General features: G+C 39.1%; 7 protein-coding genes across 7 annotated transcripts; 6 read left to right on the top strand and 1 right to left on the bottom strand.

Moving 5' to 3' along the window:
* The first annotated feature begins 460 nt into the window (after positions 1-460).
* Positions 461-1,283, top strand: LOC118283066 (gamma-crystallin M3). The gene is made up of 3 exons (XM_035604721.1): positions 461-532; positions 639-881; positions 967-1,283. Exons 1-3 carry the CDS (start codon positions 524-526, stop codon positions 1,240-1,242), a joined length of 528 nt encoding a protein of 175 aa, XP_035460614.1. The 5' UTR covers positions 461-523; the 3' UTR covers positions 1,243-1,283.
* Positions 1,284-3,855: 2,572 nt separating this feature from the next.
* Positions 3,856-4,703, top strand: LOC118283065 (gamma-crystallin M2). Its single transcript, XM_035604720.1, has 3 exons — positions 3,856-3,934; positions 4,035-4,277; positions 4,360-4,703. Exons 1-3 carry the CDS (start codon positions 3,920-3,922, stop codon positions 4,630-4,632), a joined length of 531 nt encoding a protein of 176 aa, XP_035460613.1. The 5' UTR covers positions 3,856-3,919; the 3' UTR covers positions 4,633-4,703.
* Positions 4,704-7,292: 2,589 nt separating this feature from the next.
* LOC118283055 (gamma-crystallin M3) lies at positions 7,293-8,260 on the top strand. Its single transcript, XM_035604706.2, has 3 exons — positions 7,293-7,390; positions 7,501-7,743; positions 7,840-8,260. The coding sequence occupies exons 1-3, from the start codon at positions 7,358-7,360 to the stop codon at positions 8,116-8,118; spliced, it is 555 nt and encodes a 184-aa protein (XP_035460599.2). The 5' UTR covers positions 7,293-7,357; the 3' UTR covers positions 8,119-8,260.
* A 2,860-nt stretch (positions 8,261-11,120) lies between these two features.
* LOC118283056 (gamma-crystallin M3) lies at positions 11,121-11,940 on the top strand. The gene is made up of 3 exons (XM_035604707.2): positions 11,121-11,190; positions 11,288-11,530; positions 11,628-11,940. Exons 1-3 carry the CDS (start codon positions 11,161-11,163, stop codon positions 11,901-11,903), a joined length of 549 nt encoding a protein of 182 aa, XP_035460600.1. The 5' UTR covers positions 11,121-11,160; the 3' UTR covers positions 11,904-11,940.
* Positions 11,941-13,424: 1,484 nt separating this feature from the next.
* On the top strand, positions 13,425-14,316 carry LOC118283058 (gamma-crystallin M3). Its single transcript, XM_035604709.2, has 3 exons — positions 13,425-13,456; positions 13,631-13,873; positions 13,975-14,316. Exons 1-3 carry the CDS (start codon positions 13,445-13,447, stop codon positions 14,248-14,250), a joined length of 531 nt encoding a protein of 176 aa, XP_035460602.1. The 5' UTR covers positions 13,425-13,444; the 3' UTR covers positions 14,251-14,316.
* Positions 14,317-16,645: 2,329 nt separating this feature from the next.
* Positions 16,646-17,505, top strand: LOC118283057 (gamma-crystallin M3). The gene is made up of 3 exons (XM_035604708.2): positions 16,646-16,691; positions 16,834-17,073; positions 17,160-17,505. Exons 1-3 carry the CDS (start codon positions 16,677-16,679, stop codon positions 17,436-17,438), a joined length of 534 nt encoding a protein of 177 aa, XP_035460601.2. The 5' UTR covers positions 16,646-16,676; the 3' UTR covers positions 17,439-17,505.
* Positions 17,506-19,547: 2,042 nt separating this feature from the next.
* On the bottom strand, positions 19,548-20,434 carry LOC118282573 (gamma-crystallin M1). The gene is made up of 3 exons (XM_035603795.1): positions 20,341-20,434; positions 19,954-20,205; positions 19,548-19,870 (listed from the first exon to the last, which is right to left on the bottom strand). The coding sequence occupies exons 1-3, from the start codon at positions 20,347-20,349 to the stop codon at positions 19,595-19,597; spliced, it is 537 nt and encodes a 178-aa protein (XP_035459688.1). The 5' UTR covers positions 20,350-20,434; the 3' UTR covers positions 19,548-19,594.
* Between the last annotated feature and the right edge of the window lie 1,089 nt (positions 20,435-21,523).

Here is a 21,523-nt window from a genome sequence, read left to right as displayed (position 1 = left end):
ACTAACACATACACTTGCACATACCTCATTGAGTTGAATTTCTCATAATATCCACCTTGTCTACTGAATATTTTAGCTTCTGTAGAATGTTACCTCGTTGACTCCTATTGTTTTAAATTACCTAATTTATAAATAATTAAAGGAACCAACGCTTTTGAGCTGTCAATATTTGTATTGTGCAGATTCCAGCAGCAATTTTAAAGCTGTACATAAAACATATACATAAGTTATAACAATATAAACTCAGACACCTATTTTTTTTTGTGGTGGATGTAAAAAGCTCTGTTCGTGGTAAAAGAAAGTTCTGTTCAGGGGTCACGACCCTGCTGGTAAATGGGTAAACAACTCAAAAGTCCAAAGGCTTCTATAGAAGGTTGCTGGGTCAGGACTTTGAACAATGGAGGGGCCACACGGTCTTTGTCTGTCCAGGTATAAATGTGACATGTCCAGACAGGCAGGGCATCAGTTCACTCACACAGTTCTCTGACAGGTCTGGGAAACCACCACCACCGCAGCAATCAACATGGGCAAGGTCAGAATTATTACATCAACATTCATTTACCATCAGATATTTCTTCTGATTACGACTGTGGTCATTTAAAAAACCCTTTAATTCTTCTTTGTTTGTTTCTGTCCAGATCATCCTGTTCGAGGAGAGGAACTTCCAGGGGCGCTCTTATGAGTGCATGAGCGACTGCCCCGACATGTCCTCCTACCTGAGCAGGTGCCAGTCCTGCAGGGTGGAGAGCGGCTGCTTCATGGTCTACGAGCGTCCCAGCTTCATGGGCAACCAGCACTTCATGAGGAGGGGCGAGTACGCCGACTATGTGAGCATGATGGGACTGAGCAGTGGCATCAAGTCTTGCCGCATGATCCCCATGGTAGGTTTAAATCACAACAACACTAAAGATGCTCAACGTTTTTTGAATTTAGATAATAACTTTGTGACTTTTCCCCCCCTTACAGCACAGAGGCCAGTTCAGGATGAAGATCTACGAGAGGGAGAACTTCAGCGGTCAGAGCCACGAGCTGGTGGACGACTGTGAGAACATCATGGAGCGTCACCGCATGTCCGACTGCATGTCCTCCCAGGTGATGGACGGCCACTGGCTGATGTACGAGCAGCCCAACTACAGGGGCAAGATGCTGTACCTGAGGCCCGGAGAGTACCGCAGCTTCAGGGAGATGGGAATGAGCTCCACCAGGTTCATGAGCATGAGGCGCATCATGGACATGTGCTAATTGTACATTTTAACTTCAATAAATGGTATAACTTTCTAAAATTCCTGTGTCATGGTATTCAATGTATTCAATTCTGTTGAAGTACAAGAAATCTTACAGCAAGATTTCTGACGCTAACATAAAGTCAAAAGAAAGATATGAATAAAGTTAAGACCGTTAAGACCGTCTAGATCATTTCAGGAGGTACAACATTTCAAATACATGGTGCATCAGGCAGAATTGGGACGTCGACGTCCATCACTTCAATCCAGACTGAAATTATCTCTATAAAATTCGGTACAAACATTAATGTTTTTCTAATGCTGTGACGATTCCCTGCATTCCTAAAATCTCCCTAGAGATAATCAACCTACCAGGCCAACCTCAATTGAGCATAAAAATTGGAATCACCACCTCGCAGTCATTTGCCTCCACAATCTTACTTTGTGCTCCTGAATTATGGGGTTTAGACCAGGGGTGACCCCGAGGTCACAAAAACTAATGACTCCATCCTTGAGTTCAAGTCAATTTGCCATATTTAAAAAAATTCCCCAAAGGTTTTACTGCACTCTAAAAAGTTGAAAATCTGGGTAGTTTTCAACAAGCCGGTTATTTGGACCAAACACGCGCTGGATTGATCTGACGCAGGTCAAATGTTGGAGAGCTTTACTCAACAAGATATGTTGAATTATTAAGATATGGAATATTTTATCCAAATGTTGGTTCATGTTAACCCGAATGTTGGGTTCATTCTACTTCATGTGCTGTTGCATTAAAATCTGTAAAAAAAAATAAAGTTGTCATGTATTCTATACTCAGAGGGAATTTATTTGGAGATACTTTTTATACCACATGTATCATGGCTGTGCCGGGGAATCGAACCACCCACCCTTTAGTTAGTGGACAGCCCGCTCTAATGCCTGAGCCAAGCTACCCTTTCAGGGTATTTATTTGTCTGTAGGGTCGACACAGCAGCTGGGGAGATATCTGAATATGGAGGAGGGCCCAACTTCTCTATGACGTGTCATACATCACTAGAGTTAAACAAACTACTACACCAAGAATTGGTTTACACACAAAAACTACACAAGAACCTATAAGTATCCCTGAATAATGGCCCAACAGGCTCAATCATTGATTGGGTTGAAAAATAACCATCATTATTTTTCATTTACCAGCAGCGTCGTGACCCCTGAACAGAACTTTCTTTTACCAAGAACAGAGCTTTTTACATCCACCACAAAAACAAATAGGTGTCTGAGTGAAGGAATAATGATAAGAAGACTGTACGATAAAACACGGAACGGAAAGTGCCTGAAACCTGTATTCTCTGGAATCACCAGCAGTGGGCGACTCCAGTGGTTGAAAAAAAAAGGGTTAGGCTTAGGGTCAGATTCTAAAGAAGTCTGTGAGAAAATGACTCTAAACTGAAGCTAAACTTGAAGACCAATTGCTCGACTTGGCCGTCCCATTTCAAAGGCTCCTTGAAACACGGCGGACAAATGTATCCTTCAATTCCCGAGCAACGAAGTATCCCATGGGGGGATCTTTCGACGCCAACCAATAGGTCGATGATGGCAGGTGGCCTCGGTTGGCTGCATAGATCACGTCCTCCAAAGGAGGGGGCCCCTGAATTGGGATAAAGCTACTGTCAGTAAACATTTTCCTGAGGAGTTTATGGTTAAATGTCTAGTTTCAAATCTTCTTTGATACAGCATGATGTTCATTATGTACATTATGTTCCATTTACAAGCAAAGTATGTATTGGGACTTGGACACATTGATTGAAAGCTGGTACCATCCAATAGTCACCCCACAAACCTTTTAATTACCTCCCAGACATTTCAGACCCAGGACATAATACATATACCTGTACCAAGAGGTCACCTGACAGGACATGTGACCGCCCATATAAAGGGAAGAAACCCAAAAATAAATGATGAAAAATGAAAAATAAAAAGTATACTTCTCAAAAGCATCAGCAGTGAAGTGTGGCTAAGATAATCACAGATTGATAAGGTGGATACACTCACCTTAAGGTGGTATTGACATGAAAGAAAGCCACTACCACCAACACTCCAGGTCATTATAATTATTGAACATAAAAAACTTTATTTATATAGCACTCCTAACAGCATAAAATACAGCTCAAGGTCATTTACATTTAAAAAGGTGGTTAATAAAAATAAGAACATATTAAGACGATACAGGATGTTAAAACAATAAAATATTATTATTGGCCGTAAATACACATTATTAGTGTTTTCAATATACATCCCGTAGTTGTTCAAACAGCTGGATAAACATGTTTTGTTTATACAGATGTGCGTTATATACCTCACTGGCATGTCAGGCTATTTTGGTCCCACAATAGGACACTCCTGCCTACAGCCTGTTGTGAAACAGGCGATTGTTTGTCATTCGGTATTGTGACTTCCAAAAAAAAAGAGGCTCATTGTGTTTACTTCCCTATACGGAAAAATCCATTCTGAAATCTTCTAGGGGATCCAGTCACATGGAAACGTGACAAATGCCCCTCAGCCCTCTATAGGCCTCTATACCATGTTGCTGAGTCAGGGCTGGGAACAATGGCAGCCGCAGACCCTTTGGGTTCGGTCAGGTATAAAAGTAACGGTTAAAACAGGAGGGACATCAGTGTAGCAGTATCACCGTTCTCTGACTAACTAACACAACCACCATGACCATGGGCAAGGTAAGCACACGAACACCTCACCAACAACAAAGTTTTTATAATTGTTATTACTTTTTTTTTAACCTTAAATTCTTGATCTTACATTTCGTCCTTTTTCCAGATCATCTTCTACGAGGAGAGGAACTTCCAGGGCCGCTCCTATGAGTGCATGAGCGACTGCTCCGACATGACCTCCTACCTGAGCAGGTGTCACTCCTGCAGGGTGGAGAGCGGCTGCTTCATGGTCTACGACCGCCCCAACTTCATGGGCAACCAGTACTTCATGAAGAGGGGCGAGTACGCCGACTCCATGAGCATGATGGGAATGAGAGACTGCATCAAGTCTTGCCGTATGATCCCCATGGTAAGCGTGAAATTTCGTACAGAGATCACTGATCACTAATATTTCCCTGACTCCAATTGAACTTGTTTTTTGGCCATTACAGCACAGAGGAACCTACAGGATGAAGATCTTCGAGAGGGAGAACTTCAGCGGTCAGAGTCACGAGCTGATGGACGACTGCGACAACATCATGGAGCGCTACCGCATGTCCGACTGCATGTCCTGCCAGGTGATGGACGGCCACTGGCTGATGTACGAGCAGCCCAACTACAGAGGCAAGATGATGTACCTGAGGCCCGGGGAGTACCGCAGCTTCAGGGAGATGGGCATGAGCGGCACCAGGTTCATGAGCATGAGGCGCATCATGGACATGTAAAAAAACAAAAACTGTTGTATAGAATGTGTCTAAATGAGCCAAAATAATAAAGAAGTCTTTTAGAAAACATATTTCTACCTGTTGCGTCAATTCTTACAGATTTAGAAAAATATAAGGCAGCCATTGCTTTTTATCACACACCACCTACATACTTAGCTTTATTTATTTCAAAAAACTAATTTATAACAGAAAAAAATCTTGAAACAGGACAGAATATTAGGGGTTACACATTGTTGGATATGAAAAACTCACTACTAATATCATCTGACGTAAACATTAATAATAGCAGTGGTTTGAAGTAGTAGTATTTAGTATTATTTATATACACTGATCAGCCACATTATTAAACCAGGCAACTGGTTTTAAAGTATCTGATACAGTTTTACTGGTTTTCTGTAGAATTAATTAAATTATAATGATATTAGTCTGTTTAAATGACAGCAATTTGTATTTGCTCAGAGCTGCTGCGTTGCAAATTGCTTTTTTTATCTCCTAATTGGGATTTTTTCCAGAAGTGGAATTGACCAATTACAATTTAACAATGTAAATTTCACCACAGAGTTTATCAGAAAAACTGAGAAAAACCAAAAAAAATGTTCCTCAAGACAAAAAAAATACATTTGTCTTTTGTGCAGCCAAGTTAGATTTATGAACATGTGATATCATCATGAAATTATGATTTTTAATATTGCTGGTGTTGGTAAGGCAGACACTGCATATGGAAAACCACTAAACCAGATTCCCACGAGATTTAGCGGGAATATTCGTGATCTCCAAAAGACGAGGTCTGATGATTTTCCTGACCTCTTGACCTTTACTCCAGTGCCATTGTCAGTTCAAAACCGCACCTCGCCGACGCTTTGTTTACATTGTCCAGAGTATGAATCCAATGGCTTTTGTTGACCGTGACCTTTGTTGCCCTTTTTTCGCTGGCACCACCGTCAGTCCGCACAAATTATTAAAATCGAACTGACTGAGAGGACGGAATGCTGCCAAATTAGCATTAAAGTTATATCAACCAATAAGGGAACTGCTGTGGTATTTGCAGAGTATGAACATGTATAAAATGACATGAATCAATCTATTTTAAGAGGCACCTTGCTCTAGCGCCACCCTCAGGCTAAACTGGTGGCCGAGAGAATAACACGGTGAAAGCAAAACTTAAAGGATCAATATAAGAGATGATGCTGTGGTTTTTCTATCAACATTACACTGTGCAATCAGTTTTAAAATCATAATGACAAGTTAAAGCCAAGTTGTCAATTTAAGTTTTTAATTTTTTTTCTCATTACCCTTCCTGGAATAATTGTGGTTCTTACTGTCAAGGAATTTCTCTCCTCTCCTCTCAGAGAGACTTCAGAGACGAGTCTTTGGTTTCGCCAATGTGAGGTCATCTTACTTTTAATTGGCCGGGACAGTCGATGGTTAAAAGATCATAGTCGCAGAACTGAGGTTACATCTTCCGAGACCCACTGCGTTAAATATAGAACATACTCAGACAGATAACAGCCATTTCTTTTTGTGAGATGACGACACATGATTCTGAGAGATAAATGCACCCACAGTGACCGGAGATAGAGAGGTTTTTGAGACGACATGCACTGACCACTTGTTGATCGGAAAACTCACCTGTTCAGACAACAGTTGTTGTTGTTGAAGCTGTTTTTGCCTTTTTGATAAATGTTTATGTCCATTGATTCTTGCACTTTTAGGTAATATCTTCATGTTTGAATGCACTTATTGGGAGTCGCTTTGGACAAAAGCGTCTGATAAATGAATGTAATGAAATCTGTGTAAAGAACCAGAAATCTTCTCAACGTTGAGCTCCTTGTAATAAATATTTCTGCATAAGACATCCGTCTTCCTGAGTCAGTGTCAATTTCATAAATCTTGCCCGTTACACCTACCTGCCACGGAAAAAGAATAACTAACAAACAAACATGCTCAATGTCATTATATGTATATCTAGTCATCTTATTAAATGTAAAGAAAACATAAGTTAAACTCAACATAAGTTAAGCAAAATGTACCTGTACATGAATAAACAAATAGAAAATATATGTTAATTGCTATAAACATGCAATATAGACGCAAAACACAAAATCCAAAACAATCAATTTAACACAACTTATTCTAGGAAGGTACATTTACAGCCTGTAGCCTGTAAGTGAAATAAATTGTTTACATTATAGTATAAGCATCTCTGTTGTATGACTATAACTCAAAAGTCTCTTGAGGGTTATTGAGACAATGACTGACTGTACAGTAAAACATAACATGTTGATAATATAAAACATGTCTTCATTTGAGACATGTTATAAAGAAATTATCAATTATTTATTTACAAAATGCTGAGGGGAATGTCAGCATACAACACGTATGTTTATAAAATCAAAAAAAGACCACATATCAATTCAAAAAACCAAAGATAGAAAAATTAGGCTCTTTACAGGTCATTCACACAACTCTTCACAGTCACATGGGCCCATTCACAACCTACGAGCACTGTTGAAAAATGCTTTCTGTTCTGAGAGAAAAGGCCTTTGCCTGAAAAAAAAGAAAATTGACGCAACCTCGGCGTTCTGTGGGCCTCAATAGGGAGTTGATGAGTAAGGGGTTCTCTGAGGGGGGGCCCACGGGTTCTTTACGTTCGATGAGGTATAAAAGGAAAGGGTTAAACCAGGTACGATACAGTAGCAACAGTGACAACCCATCTGCAGCCAACATGAGCAACACCGGCATGAACATGAGGGGCAAGGTACTTTTAACAACATTGTTTTATATATATAACAAGTGGTAATTAATCATCGTAAATTCACCTGACGACATTTTTTCCCCCTCTAACCACTACAATTTCTTTTTCTGCAGATCATCTTCTACGAGGAGAAGAACTTCCAGGGCCGCTCCTATGAGTGCATGAGCGACTGCTCCGACATGACCTCCTACCTGAGCAGGTGTCACTCCTGCAGGGTGGAGAGCGGCTGCTTCATGGTCTACGACCGCCCCAACTTCATGGGCAACCAGTTCTTCATGAGGAGGGGCGAGTACGCTGACAACATGAGCATGATGGGAATGAGAGACTGCATCAAGTCTTGCCGCATGATCCCCATGGTAAGCGTTGCCGTTAATATTACACGATTCCGACATTTTTCTGACTCCACATCGAAGTAAACCCTCAAACTCAAACTTTTCATTTTCCCTTTACAGCACAGAGGCCAGTTCAGGATGAAGATCTTCGAGAAGGAGAACTTCAGCGGTCAGAGCCACGAGCTGATGGACGATTGTGACAACATCATGGAGCGCTACCGCATGTCCGACTGCATGTCCTGCCAGGTGATGGACGGCCACTGGCTGATGTACGAGCAGGCCAACTTCAGAGGCAAGATGATGTACCTGAGGCCCGGAGAGTACCGCAGCTTCAGGGAGATGGGCATGAGCATCACCAGGTTCATGAGCATGAGGCGCATCATGGATTCCTGCAACTAAAAGTTCTCTCGATGTTCACTGGTTCACCCATCAAATGCAACTAAATTAAGAAATTGCTGCACTACTTGACTGTTACCATCTCACTGTCACTGTGAAATATTATGCACTACTACACAGAAATAAATAATGGGTCATGAAACTATACAGTTGTTGTTGTGTTTTTTCTGATGACATACAATTATTAGTAAACCAGACACACAAAGGTATACCATGGATTAATATCATTGGTATTAACAACATACGGATGATCACAAATATAGAATGAAACCAAATGTAATTGTGTATTTGTGATATTGTACAAACAAATACTACAAAATAATGATCAATTAATGCATATTAGGCCTTGACAACCAAAGAAACTACAACATAATGGTTTGCAGGTTTTGCTGATAATATTCTTCTTTAATACCATGATCCCAAGTTCAAAGTTTCAAAACGGAAAATTAACATCTACAGACACTTGATTTCACGATTTCATAGTTGCCCTTGTGGTCGACACGTGATGAAGCCTACGGTAGCCACTTAAGCTAAAGCGAGCTAACGTTAGTTGATGTTTGTTGTCGATGCAAAACAACAACATTTTAGGGAGTAAATTTTATTACTGGACTAGCCGACCATTTGGAAGACTATAAGGCTGCAGCTACGAAAATTGAGTTTCACGCACCACGAACAACATATGAGATGCTAGTAACGTTGTAGACACCGAAAACCTTCAGCACTAGTTCAAGTCGGCCATTTTGTCCATAGGAACACCAGTTAAGACTCATGTGGGTATCAGTGTGTTTAGAGTTGTTTACCTCACTTAACCGATGAAGAGGAAAAATGATGGACATGACAACGGGATAAATTATACATAGATGGCATTCAAATTTGTTTGAATTAATTATGTGCAAGTTCAAACTTGTTCAGTCTTTATATTTAATAAAACAATGCGACTGCCTAATTACGTAACAATGTCTCCTGGGTCATAATTCGTGCTGTAACATTAATTACTAGTATATGGAAAACATTTCGTTAAATGGCCAGGCTGCCAGGACTGTTTCAATTCATCTACAAAATACAGTATGTGTATGCACATCACAAAATTTTAAGGAAGGGCAGAAACACTGCTAAATTACATATCCACAGAAATATACGCTCTCACGACACAGCTTACCGTTTTCCTCACGACGTTGATTGACAGCCGCAGCAGAGAACTCTGTGCACAAAGGACAATGCAGCAAATGAATGGAATGTAAGCAAATTTACGGTTCAGATTTCTGTCACATAACCTGTCCCCATCTATATGTATATGTATACTCACATGGTTCAGACACAGCTCAAAAATTACAACCAAGTGCTGTTGCTGCTGATTCAACACCCTTGTGGATGACTATGACCTGGATTAATGTGAATCTCCACAGACAACTCAAAAACGACTTACTGTTTATAATGTTGTGGCTGATCAGTGTTTGCATGAGGCATTAAAAGGTAATGTGCAAATACAGAAAACACAAGCAAGTATGAAAAGTCATAAAATACAAATCATAACTAAATGAACATACAAAAAAATCATGAACAAACTACAAGCTAGTACAAGGACAACGCTAGGCTTACAGCTCATACCCTCAATAATATCAACATTATGCAAACCTTTTTTTTAAAAGCTGATTTTCCAAGACTAAATCATCGTTCTGTCAAGCCCTCTCCTTCGCCCAGTCACGATACAAATAACAACTCATGTAATAATGTGGCTGATCAGTATCCTCCATTTCTGATCAAATGTCAGAACATCTGACCTCAACGCAAATCGGCTTTCGTGACAACGCAGCAAATGAATATTTTGCTAGAATTTTTATTATTTCATCTCGATTGAGTGAAGTGAATGACTCATCTTTGCATACTTCATCTTTCGCGAAATTTGTGTCTTGTCTTTGCATTGACTTTGTATGTAATCTACTTGTGGGAATAATTTGTGTCGCATTCCTTGTGATAAGTGCCAGAGCTGTGTCAGATTACTTTGAAATGTAATGAGTTACTGATTACAAATTACATGGGAATTTTTGTAATCAGTAACGTACATTGCATACTGTAATCTGAATACTTTTGGATTACTATTGGATTACTTCAATATCAAACACTGAAAATATTGCACCTTATAACAAAAATGGACGCAACCGTGAGTTCCACAAATTAATCTTTAAAACTGTTAAAACATTTTCAATGCAAATAAAATTCATTTAGCATATTAATCTTTTACAAAACAAACAAAAAGGCATTATCATTATCTATAAATCATAGAAAAATAAAATAAAACATTAACAAAACTGTCTACCTGAGAGTGTATATTGGTGAATAATGTATTACAGTGTATATTGACAATTATGGTTTTAAAATTGCCATATTTTAAAAGCCTTGACTATGTAACTGTAATCTCATTACACATTTTTCAAATGTAATTGATTTTTGTAATCTGATTACATAATCCAGATTACATGTAATCCATAACTACCCAACTGTGGTAACTGCTGTATGTTGGCTGTATATTTTTATCAGATTTCCATCAATGATAAAATCCCACAAAAGATCAACTTCACCGTTTAATCATATGGTGTTGATAAAATAATTACAGCAATTGTTCTTCTTATCATTATTATATACACAGATAGATTCAGTTTTTTCATGTGACTACAAACTGAACTCCTCCCCGGCATAATCATATGTGATACATTTGAATACCTAGGCTATGGACCCCCCTGTGAGTCTGAAATGAAGATGAATTGAATTGAATAGGCATAAAGAATTGAAAAAGTAGAGGCTTTGTTTCAGCAGATCAAAAGAATAAACGTTTCTAAAGTCTTCGAGGGCCGAGTCATGTGGTTACACAACACAGCAACACAGGACTGTACAGAGCTCTATACCGTGCTGCTGGGTCAGGGATTTAAACAAAGGGGGCCCACTGACTCTGTCGGCGGTGGTCAGGTATAAAAGCAAGGGTTAAACCACAGAGGACAGCAGTGCAGCAGTAGCAGTAGCAACAGCAGCAGCTCACCTAACCTAAGTATGACCACCACTGACATGAGCATGGGCAAGGTAAGCTTCTGGAGCGTTTCAAACAAAAATTACAAATGTTTGTGCAGAAATATCAAAGATCAAATTACATCCATGTTTACCCCTTGTTTCTGTCCAGATCATCCTGTTCGAGGAGAGGAACTTCCAGGGGCGCTCCTATGAGTGCATGAGCGACTGCCCCGACATGTCCTCCTACCTGAGCAGGTGCCAGTCCTGCAGGGTGGAGAGCGGCTGCTTCATGGTCTACGAGCGTCCCAACTTCATGGGCAACCAGCACTTCATGAGGAGGGGCGAGTACTCCGACTACGTGAGCATGATGGGAATGAGCAGTGGCATCAAGTCTTGCCGCATGATCCCCATGGTAGGTTTAAATCACTGTAATACTTCTTTAACTTTGGAAAGACTCTTAACTGTTTTTGCTCAAATTAATCATGTTGCGATTATTTTAAAAAAAACAGCACAGAGGCCAGTTCAGGATGAAGATCTACGAGAGGGAGAACTTCAGTGGTCAGATGAACGAGCTGAGCGACGACTGCGAGAACATCATGGAGCGCTACCGCATGTCCGACTGCATGTCCGCCCAGGTGATGGACGGCCACTGGCTGATGTACGAGCAGCCCAACTACAGAGGCAAGATGATGTACCTGAGGCACGGCGAGCACAGGAGCTTCAGGGACCTGGGCATGAGCGGCACCAGGTTCATGAGCATGAAGCGTATCATCGACATGTGCTAGACATTTTCATTTTGAAATAAAAACCTGAAAGATAAAAGAAACATCTTGTTGCCTTTTTCTCTGCACTTTCATGTGATATTTTTTCTGTTAAAACATCCAAAATAAATGTTCACAACATTACAAAGAAAAAATTGTGACATTTCACCTGAAAAAGAACAAAGAATATCACAAACACAACACAACAGCGGAAAAACACAAAACACAGAGGAAGAATAACTGATTTAAAAACGGCATACATACATACAGCAAAATAAAAGGTCATATAACACACCACAGGTCCTTATGCACATTATAAATCTGATATGATTCAATACTTTAACCAAAAAAGATATTTTTCATACAAATTACAATCCACATCATTAGCATTGGATTTAAATCAGAGACACAGAGACATCATGATGAATTTATTATTCTTGTGCAACAGATGATGAAACATTGTAATAAATGGACATACAGTAGGATCAGACTATAATATCAATACATATATATTATATTTGAATATTAGATATGTGAGATTTGTATTTATGTGCCACAATCTTGTATTAATTGTATTTATGACCTAATTTGAAGGAGTAACTGCCAGCCCTGCACTAATTTGTTTGAAGTTGTGATAAATATGATTTAATATTGGGGTTGTTTTGTTTGTTTTTCATTAATTTAATCAGGTAAAAGCCTCATTATGTTTTAAAATAAATTTTCAAAACAGACCTGGACAAGAAGGCATCATTAATTACTCATTAGTAAAAATTGTAATAACAATATCAAGCTAGGATGCATAAAAATATCTGCAAAAAATGAATAATAAAAGTTTGATATACTTTACTTTTATCGGGTTTGCTTTTTCTGTAGCAGTCTTCACAGAACATGATTAAATATATACATATCCACATACATATATATATAAATATCTATATCTTTATATATATACTGTATATATAATGATTATACATACTACACCCAAATAATTCCACAATGCACTGTAAAAGCATTCTTATGAAAGAAACACATTTTGTATTGTAATTATGCAAACAGTTGATGAGATCATGTAGAAGTTGTTCTGTGTGTCTGAATATAAAACAACAACAACAAAACTAATAAAAATAAATATAATATGAAATATAAAATTGAGAATTTACATTCAAAAAATGTCCATGGTAACTTCTGGGACATTTTCCAGTCCAGCATCAATATAAAAAAAATGAAAAAAACACAAGATTTAGAAATGTACTCCTCTATCTCATTTTCTCCCGTGTATATTACCATTATACCAGAAAGTATGTTGTTCATAGCAAATTTTTAAAAAACAAGCAAATGACGGACACAGAAGCCATTTGATCTAGAACAGTCGAGCCTGTGAGTGGATACATAAAAACCCTTTCCCATCAGCATTCACGAACATAGGGACTATAGCGTTGCATTCTGCTGACTCATGGCTTCCATACAACCGCTCCATGGATTGTTTGGAAGAAGCGTTAGGTATAAAAAAGGCTTAAAACCTGGGATAGAATTGCTTTAGCATCACCCTCAGTGCACCAGCCACCATGCACGGCAAAGTAAGTTTGTCATAGATACTTTACTGAAATTATTGCTCTTGTGATGTTTACACACATTCAGTTCATGTCCTTGAATTAAAGTTGAGGGTATGGATGCATCCTTTAGGCACTGTGTAGTATTGTTGTGGTTGAAATGAATAACCATCCATCCTAACACTTGCCTTGTTTCTCCAGATCATCTTCTACGAGGACAGGAACTTCCAGGGTCGCTCCTATGAGACCAGCAGCGACTGCGCCGACATGTCCTCCTACCTGAGCAGGTGTCACTCCTGCAAGGTGGAGAGAGGCTGCTTCATGGTCTACGACCGTCCCAACTACATGGGCCAGCAGTATTTCCTGAGGAGAGGGGAGTACTCCGACTACCAGCGTATGAGGGGTTTCGGCGACTGCATCAGATCCTGTCGTATGATCCCCACGGTAGGACACTCAGGAACTCAACAAACACAAAGCACAAGCGTATCAATAGGTTTTCTTCATTACCAACAAGTGTTTTTTGGGTTTTTTTGTTTCGCAAACAGCAAAAGGGGTCTTACAGAATCAGGCTCTACGAGACGGAGAACTTTGGAGGCCAGATGCATGAGTTGATGGACGACTGCGACAACATCCAGGACCGCTACCGCATGTCCGACTGCCAGTCCTGCAACGTGATGGACGGCCACTGGCTGCTGTACGAGCAGCCCCACTACCGGGGCAAGATGATGTACCTGAGGCCCGGAGAGTACCGCAGCTTCAAGGACCTGGGATACGATGGAATGAGATTCACTTCCATCAGGCGCATCACCGACTCCTGTTAACTTCAAAATTATAATGTTTTGATTTTCTTAATCTCACCTCAGAAATAAAACATTTTCCCTATTCAATATGGTATACACATTATTTAATGTTGTTTATCTATTCATTTGATTAAATTGTTTGTTTATTGAATAATTGGATTGCAAACATTTAATATAAACACATACATTTAATGAGTTATATAAATGTTATTCATTGAAAATGAAGGTATATAAAGTGACATGAGGAGCATGTCTTTATTCCTGGTAAATGTATATTTAAGAAACAATCAAGAAATGGTTTGATTAGTTATTTACAATTTAAGTTATAGATGAAAAAAATATGTATTAATAGCAACACTAGAAGAATAGTTAATGCTGATGTTGTCGTTGCTGCTTTCAAAAATAATGATACAAATATTTCCGGGTAGCTTTGAGTAAGAGATGAGGATATATTTTTCACAAAATTATCATATATTTGTAACGTTATATAAATAATCCAATAACTGCAGGTAAAGTTGGCTCTCGTACCTCTAGCCCAACAGTTTCCCATAATTCAATCAAGCCGCATCATATTTCACATACTTATAGATGAGTGATTAGTTTTTTTGGCCCATGTCCCATCCTTCCTCCAAGTTTTATGGAAATTCCTTATATTGCTTTTGCGTAATCCTGAAGACGAACAAGCAAGTTTTAATTGTGGTTAATGTGTCCATTTTACAATAAAAGGTATATCATCCGTGAACTCCAGGGCAGTGCATGTCCACATCAGAACATTCAGTGTCCGGCAGTCTGGGTTTCATATGTTACACGTCTGAGCAACCAATCCCGTCAACTTGCAGGGGATGGGGCTTTACATATTGTTTCGTCAAGCAAAGCTCTGATATCCCTAATTGGTAGCGAGATATTGATATTTTGCAAGCTATGTCCACTGAAGTAGCTAAGTCAGACCTGTGTCCAAGGTTTAGCTAACTTTAGCAACACATTGTTAGCTGTTTGGTGACGAAGTCACGCTAAAGGCTATGGTGTTATCTATTAAAGTTACATTTTTATATATTGTAGGGAGCAATATGTAAACTACATTACAACTCTGATCGACACTTTTAAATAAAACCCCCTTTTTTATGTAGTATTGAAACCAGAAGTCACAATATTTGGAAGAGCAGGGGGTGGAGCCTGACTGAGAGCTCCTCCACCTATTGGACGGTACCAGCTGTCAATCACACTGTAACTACGCTCCAATGAACCATAAACTCCTCAGGAAAATGTTTTACTGAAGTTATGAATCAAGTGAGAAGTAGTCATTTTCTCATAGACTTCTATAGAAACAACCAGCGGAGTCGCCCTCTGCTGGCCACTACAGAGAATAAAGGCTTCAGACACTTGGATTTATGAAGTTTATGAGCTGTGGGGTGGGTGGAGACACAATGGGGCAAATTAGAATAATAATAGATCTGCAAATATTAAATGACTCAAAGTTGTAAAGTTACAACCAAGATGTTTTAAGCCCAAGAAAAATATATATATGTAAATTTGATCAACCAAAACCCATACACATGAAGTCAGAGTTCAGTTTCATGCAAACCTGGAAACCAACTGCAAACCTCAAATCACCAACCCCATTTTCTGACTATTGTGGGGTCTCATTTGTTAAATTAAACAGCCAAGTGGTAATCTATAAAAATGTGCCAGTTCAATGAGGCACTGTAAACAATCAATTATACAACAGATTTGAAAAAGGATCAAAATGTTATTTTTTAAAATTCACAATGATAAAGTACGGCAGCGCATTGTTGCTACGGCAGAAAAATAAACACGGATTAGTATCACGTCATAACGTCAAAAGTTTCACGAATTAACGTGAAAGTTTCACAAATAAAAGTGAAAGTTTCCCATTACAACATGATACTGGTCCATTTGTATTTTTCTGCCATGGCATCAATGCGCTTCCGTGATAAAGCTCTTGTTTTGTATTTGATTTATTTGTAAGATTCTCACAATATCATGTCTATAAAGTCTATAAAATTAGTATTCAATAAATTAATCATTTGAAGATTAGATGTACATAGATAGATGAAGATACATGTATGAAGACTTTTATGGTTTATTGTTTTACAAATTAACAACATTAGATCAGAGGTAACATAAGTTAACAAGCCCGTCAAAGAAAGGTACGATTGTGGAAAAAACGCTCAGCTGTTATTCGGCTGCAAAACACAACACAAAGCGGGGGCCTCTCCTCACAACCTGCAACCACCGCAAATCACGATCCGTTGAAGGTCAACATGGATTGGACCGTTCACGGGGGCCTCTGCTCCATGTTGCTCTGTCAGGAGTTTGAACAATGGGGTCATGCATCCTTTTGGGCGCCAGGTCAGGTATAAAAGCGACAGGGGGACACGGAGAAAACTGTGCAGTCCTTTAGAACCAAAACCAGAGTAGCTGTAGCCATGACCATGGGCAAGGTGCGAACAGCCTCAGCTTCTCACTTCCACAATTTCAATCTGATTAAATGCTTTAAAAAAAAAAGATGTGATATTTGTACCATACACAGTGATGTGTCTGCTTAACGGTTTCCTGTTTTTCTTTCTGCCCCTCTCATCCCAGATCATCTTCTACGAGGACAGGAACTTCCAGGGTCGTTCCTATGAGACCAGCAGCGACTGCCCTGACATGTCCTCCTTCCTGAGCAGGTGTCACTCCTGCCGGGTGGAGAGCGGCTGCTTCATGGTCTACGACCGCACTAACTTCATGGGGAACCAGTTCTTCGTGAGGAGGGGCGAGTACTCTGACTACCAGCGTATGGGCATGAGTGACTGCATCAGGTCTTGCCGCATGATCCCCATGGTACTAATTATAATTTAAATAATCATCTAGTTTGAATAGTCAAAGAAAGATTTCCGCGACTCATGTTCACTTATTTCACTCTACAGCACAGAGGCCAGTTCAGGATGAAGATCTATGAGAAGGAGAACTTCAGCGGTCAGAATCACGAGCTGATGGAGGACTGCGACAACATGCAGGACCGTTACCGCATGTCCGAGTGCATGTCCTCCCAGGTGATGGACGGCCACTGGCTGATGTTCGAGCAGCCCAACTACAGGGGCAAGATGATGTACCTGAGGCCCGGAGAGTACCGCAGCTTCAGGGAGCTGGGCATGAGCAGCACCAGGTTCATGAGCATGAAGCGCATCATGGATTCCTGCTATTAAAGCACAGGTGTATAAAAGCAAAGATTTTAAATAAAATGTAAAAAAAAAGAAGAATCTTTTGAATGAATCTTACTGTTCCTTATTACACAATGCTGTAACACAATCCAGAACTCCTTGTATGCATATGTGAAGGTCAGAAGTTGACATACAAGGGGATTCAAACTATCACAAACCAAAAGATTTTGAGATTCAAACCATTTTATGAACTGAAACATGTGAAGGTTGAGGGTCACACCATCAGATGGCAGCATCATCCCATGTTTAAACCTTCACCAGTCCTTTCAACGACCATGTTGGCTCAACCAAAACTGTATCATTATTTATTTTACTAAGTAGCACATACAGGATATTGAGCCTAAACAGATAAATTACATTTTCAGCCATCTTTGGCACAAAGGGGCAACATTACTTTAAATGTTAGAGGCTTAGAGACTTAATGCAGTGGGAATTAGTGGGAATATTTCAACTAATACACCAGGTTAAATCATTAATAAGTGAGTATTTTTGGATCGGTAGAAACAACGTGTTCCACTCACAGAACATTCTGCATTTGCTGAATGAAAAGTTAATTCATTTGGATTACTTGTCCCAAAATAAGTAGAAAATTAAAGAAATTTGACAAAATTTGTAAAAGAAAAACGAAAAATGGTTAAGCAAAGTTTAAAACCTGCGCAGATGCAAATATATACGATTATTAAGCTGATATTGTGTGACAATTTTCATGCAGGTTATTAAAAAACAAAGCATGTTCTTGTTTAGGTTTGTCAGGTTGATCAATGGTGGACTGTAATATTTCGTTTTTAAACTGCTTTAAACTCTGTAGGTGAAATAATTAATTTCTTTCTGTATGTTACGTAATTTGAAAGCTTCTAAAAGAAATCTGACATTCCCCAAATGTTTTTTAACAAACATCATAATGTCTGTATTGTAACATAACAGAGCCTGTGGGAACACAATGGGAAAGGTCCGGCATTTTCACTAAGTCCCTGTTGTTGTGGGTTTTCCCAAATCCCGGTGGCAAGCAGCTGCTGGAAAACACGTTGCGTCGACTATAAACCTCCTGCACCGACAATCTAATTCAGAATTAGGAAATATTCTTAATTATACAGCAGTGATGTAAACAGCGTATTCCAGTTGAATAATCTGAATTTGGGCATATTTCTGATTAAAACGGTTTTGGGAGCAGTTTGCAACACACAGCTCACATTTGTCTATTGAACGAGAAACACACCTTTATTTAGACATGATGAAAGAGTTGGATATCATAAGGTCTCTTGCTAAGATGTTGCAGTATTAAGCCACAAATGAAAGAATCTGTGAACGTAGGCATCTGTCAAATTTCTCAGATGATGGCAAATTTAAACGCAATTTCAAGTTTAATGAAGAAGTGTTGATGGTTAGAAATTTTAAATTATTTAATATGAATATTTGACAAGACGGTTCTACTATATACTATATGACTTCAGTAGCATTCATGGTCATATTAATACAACATACCATAAAACTTGATTACGTGTTTAGATTGCATGTTTACTTATATATATTGAATGAAGGTTTACTGACTTTTTAATATATATAACATCATTTATATACATTTTTAAAACTTTTTTATTAACTTAATTTTGCTTTCCAATTTGCTGTTATAGCAAATAACAAATATCACCATGAAATAAAGGATGACATCTTATCTTGTCTTATCTTATCTTAACCCTGTCATGGTGGTTTTGTTTACAAGAGGCCGTAAAGTTGTGATCGTTCTCTGTGGTTATACCTTTAAAGGTGCTTCATACTAAGCTAATAAACTACAAGAGCATGGCGGACTGGCCAAGCAGTCGTGGCTGGTCACATGACATACCTGCTCCTAAAACTAACATCTACAGCCTAAAACACAACATTTTATACATGGATGCATTATAAGAGCTGGATGCTGGACTCACTCACTTAAACTTAAATGGCTAAATGATTAATGTGTCTCTGTTTCAACCCTCTTTTATATTTAACATACTTCATGTTGTAATATTAGTCTAATATTAGATTTCTGACACCATTTAGCTGTTTTTGCGATGAAGGACAATTCACATAGAGGAAGTAGGCACTTGACAAATGTGGTTATGAATGACAGATCATGTTTATTTACTGAGGTCGAATACAGAAGTCTAGCACATGTCGGTGATGCGCCTCATGCTCATGAACCTGGTGCCGCTCATGCCCAGGTCCCTGAAGCTCCTGTGGTCGCCGGGCCTCAGGTACATCATCTTGCCTCTGTAGTGGGGCTGCTCGTACATCAGCCAGTGGCCGTCCATCACCTGGGCGGACTGGCACTCGGACATGCGGTAACGGTCCATGATGTTCTCGCAGTCGTCCATCAGCTCGTGACTCTGACCGCTGTGGTTTTCCCTCTCGAAGATCTTCATCCTGAATGGACCTCTGTGCTGTAAGTCGGAACAGGGGGACATGTGAGTATGGCTTCGTGAGTTTAAATCCATTCACATACGTCAAAGGTGTGGTCTCTTACGAAGGGGATCATTCTGCAGGATCTGATGGAGTCGAACATCATTCCCATGCTCATCATGCGCTGCATGTCGTTGTACTCGCCCCTCCTCAGGAAGAACTGCTGGCCTGTGAAGTTGGGACGCTCGTAGACCATGAAGCAGCCGCTATCAACCCTGCAGGACTGGGACCTGCTCAGGAAGGAGGACATGTCGGAGCAGTCGCTCATGCACTCATAGGAACGACCCTGGAAGTTCCTTTCCTCGTAGAAGATGATCTGCAAGGGAGAACAGAGGAGTGGATCTTGAGTTAAGAGTAAAATTGCGACTATATTGAGGAAAAACCTTCATTTTAGCTGTTTTTAGAAACTGCAGCCTATTGATAGTTGCAAGTTGTTATCATTCTTATCTACCTTGCCCATGATGGTGGTTTAGGTTGTTCCTGGTGGATGGTTCAACTTGCTCTGCTAACTCCATGTTTCCAGGACCTTTTTATACAGAAACCCGGGGCCCACGACGTGTTGTTATTCAAATGTGGAAAGCTGATGAATTAGCAGTATGACTTTTGCTGAACGGGGCCTATGAACGTGTAACAATTGTTCTCCATCCATACATTTCTGGCAGCGCTCATGTGCATTGTCTATTATGAGCAAAAGCTTTGTGTGTGTGGTCTATTCTCAGTCAGAAGGTTCTCCACATACGGTCTGATCCTCACTGGTGGAAAGAACTGAACATCGGGCTATGACCCAGAACCTGTACCAATATTCACTTAGGAAAATAATGATATATTCTGATTTTGTATTCTTCTTTTTTTCACTAAAGATTCATAAAGTTAATAAAAACCTTACAACTTGTAAATGTGACACAAATTAAAAGAGATTGAATATGTTACCGAGAACTATGTTGAGTATAATCTATCAAAGATCTAAGGTACTTTACCTTTGACCATGAAGATTGTGATGTTAATATAGATTTTGTAAATATGGTTAATGCACAAAGCCTGGGAGAAGAGAGAAAAAGCACTTACGTTTATAGAATAGTTCTGTATGTGATAAGTTAATGTAGGATTTATTTAGTTACTTTATTTTAGTGTGTGCGTGTTTTGTTTAAAATTTACTTTTTTGAAAATTAGGGTTGTTTTATAATCCCAAAAAGGAACCGGCCAAATGCATAAGCATGACACGGAAATAGAAATAATACATGTATGTATTTACAGATTTCTGTATCTAGGTCATAGAGCTTCAGCTCCTGTTGGTTAGAGTTGAAGAAATTGATAAATATTGTTTATTTAAAATTGTTTGTTTCTCTCATCTAGTTTCCTTTAGGAAAATAAGAATGTTTTTGTATATGAGGGGTTCAGTAATTATGACTTGATAAAGTATCCAGTGTGTCTGTATGATTAAAAGAACATATACAAACTCAGTGATTTGACGTATTGACAATTTACCAAATATTATCACTGAATTAATGAAAGAAAATTTTTATTTGTAACAGGTCAAGGGGATTAAAGGCCTGAGTGAAAACAAAATTGCATTTTTTAATGTACTTTTTCAATTTGTACGAGTAAATGAATAAATGAATAGATAACCTGAGTGG

Source organism: Scophthalmus maximus, chromosome 14, assembly GCF_022379125.1.
Source record: "Scophthalmus maximus strain ysfricsl-2021 chromosome 14, ASM2237912v1, whole genome shotgun sequence".
Taxonomy (NCBI): domain Eukaryota; kingdom Metazoa; phylum Chordata; class Actinopteri; order Pleuronectiformes; family Scophthalmidae; genus Scophthalmus; species Scophthalmus maximus.
Note: the sequence above shows the minus strand (reverse complement) of the source record. Positions and strands in the feature narration are given on the sequence as shown.

Excerpts from the sequence above, each read along its gene's own strand:
- LOC118283066 (XM_035604721.1), top strand. Across the intron at positions 882-966 it reads CTTGCCGCATGATCCCCATG|CACAGAGGCCAGTTCAGGAT; the intron begins GTAGGTTTAAAT and ends CCCCCCTTACAG.
- LOC118283065 (XM_035604720.1), top strand. Across the intron at positions 4,278-4,359 it reads CTTGCCGTATGATCCCCATG|CACAGAGGAACCTACAGGAT; the intron begins GTAAGCGTGAAA and ends TGGCCATTACAG.
- LOC118283055 (XM_035604706.2), top strand. The coding sequence starts at position 7,358 with ATGAGCAACACCGGCATGAACATGAGGGGCAAG. Across the intron at positions 7,391-7,500 it reads GCATGAACATGAGGGGCAAG|ATCATCTTCTACGAGGAGAA; the intron begins GTACTTTTAACA and ends CTTTTTCTGCAG. Across the intron at positions 7,744-7,839 it reads CTTGCCGCATGATCCCCATG|CACAGAGGCCAGTTCAGGAT; the intron begins GTAAGCGTTGCC and ends TTCCCTTTACAG.
- LOC118283056 (XM_035604707.2), top strand. The coding sequence starts at position 11,161 with ATGACCACCACTGACATGAGCATGGGCAAG. Across the intron at positions 11,191-11,287 it reads CTGACATGAGCATGGGCAAG|ATCATCCTGTTCGAGGAGAG; the intron begins GTAAGCTTCTGG and ends GTTTCTGTCCAG. Across the intron at positions 11,531-11,627 it reads CTTGCCGCATGATCCCCATG|CACAGAGGCCAGTTCAGGAT; the intron begins GTAGGTTTAAAT and ends TAAAAAAAACAG.
- LOC118283058 (XM_035604709.2), top strand. Across the intron at positions 13,874-13,974 it reads CCTGTCGTATGATCCCCACG|CAAAAGGGGTCTTACAGAAT; the intron begins GTAGGACACTCA and ends TTTCGCAAACAG.
- LOC118283057 (XM_035604708.2), top strand. Across the intron at positions 17,074-17,159 it reads CTTGCCGCATGATCCCCATG|CACAGAGGCCAGTTCAGGAT; the intron begins GTACTAATTATA and ends TTCACTCTACAG.
- LOC118282573 (XM_035603795.1), bottom strand. Across the intron at positions 19,871-19,953 it reads CCTGCAGAATGATCCCCTTC|CACAGAGGTCCATTCAGGAT; the intron begins GTAAGAGACCAC and ends TCCGACTTACAG.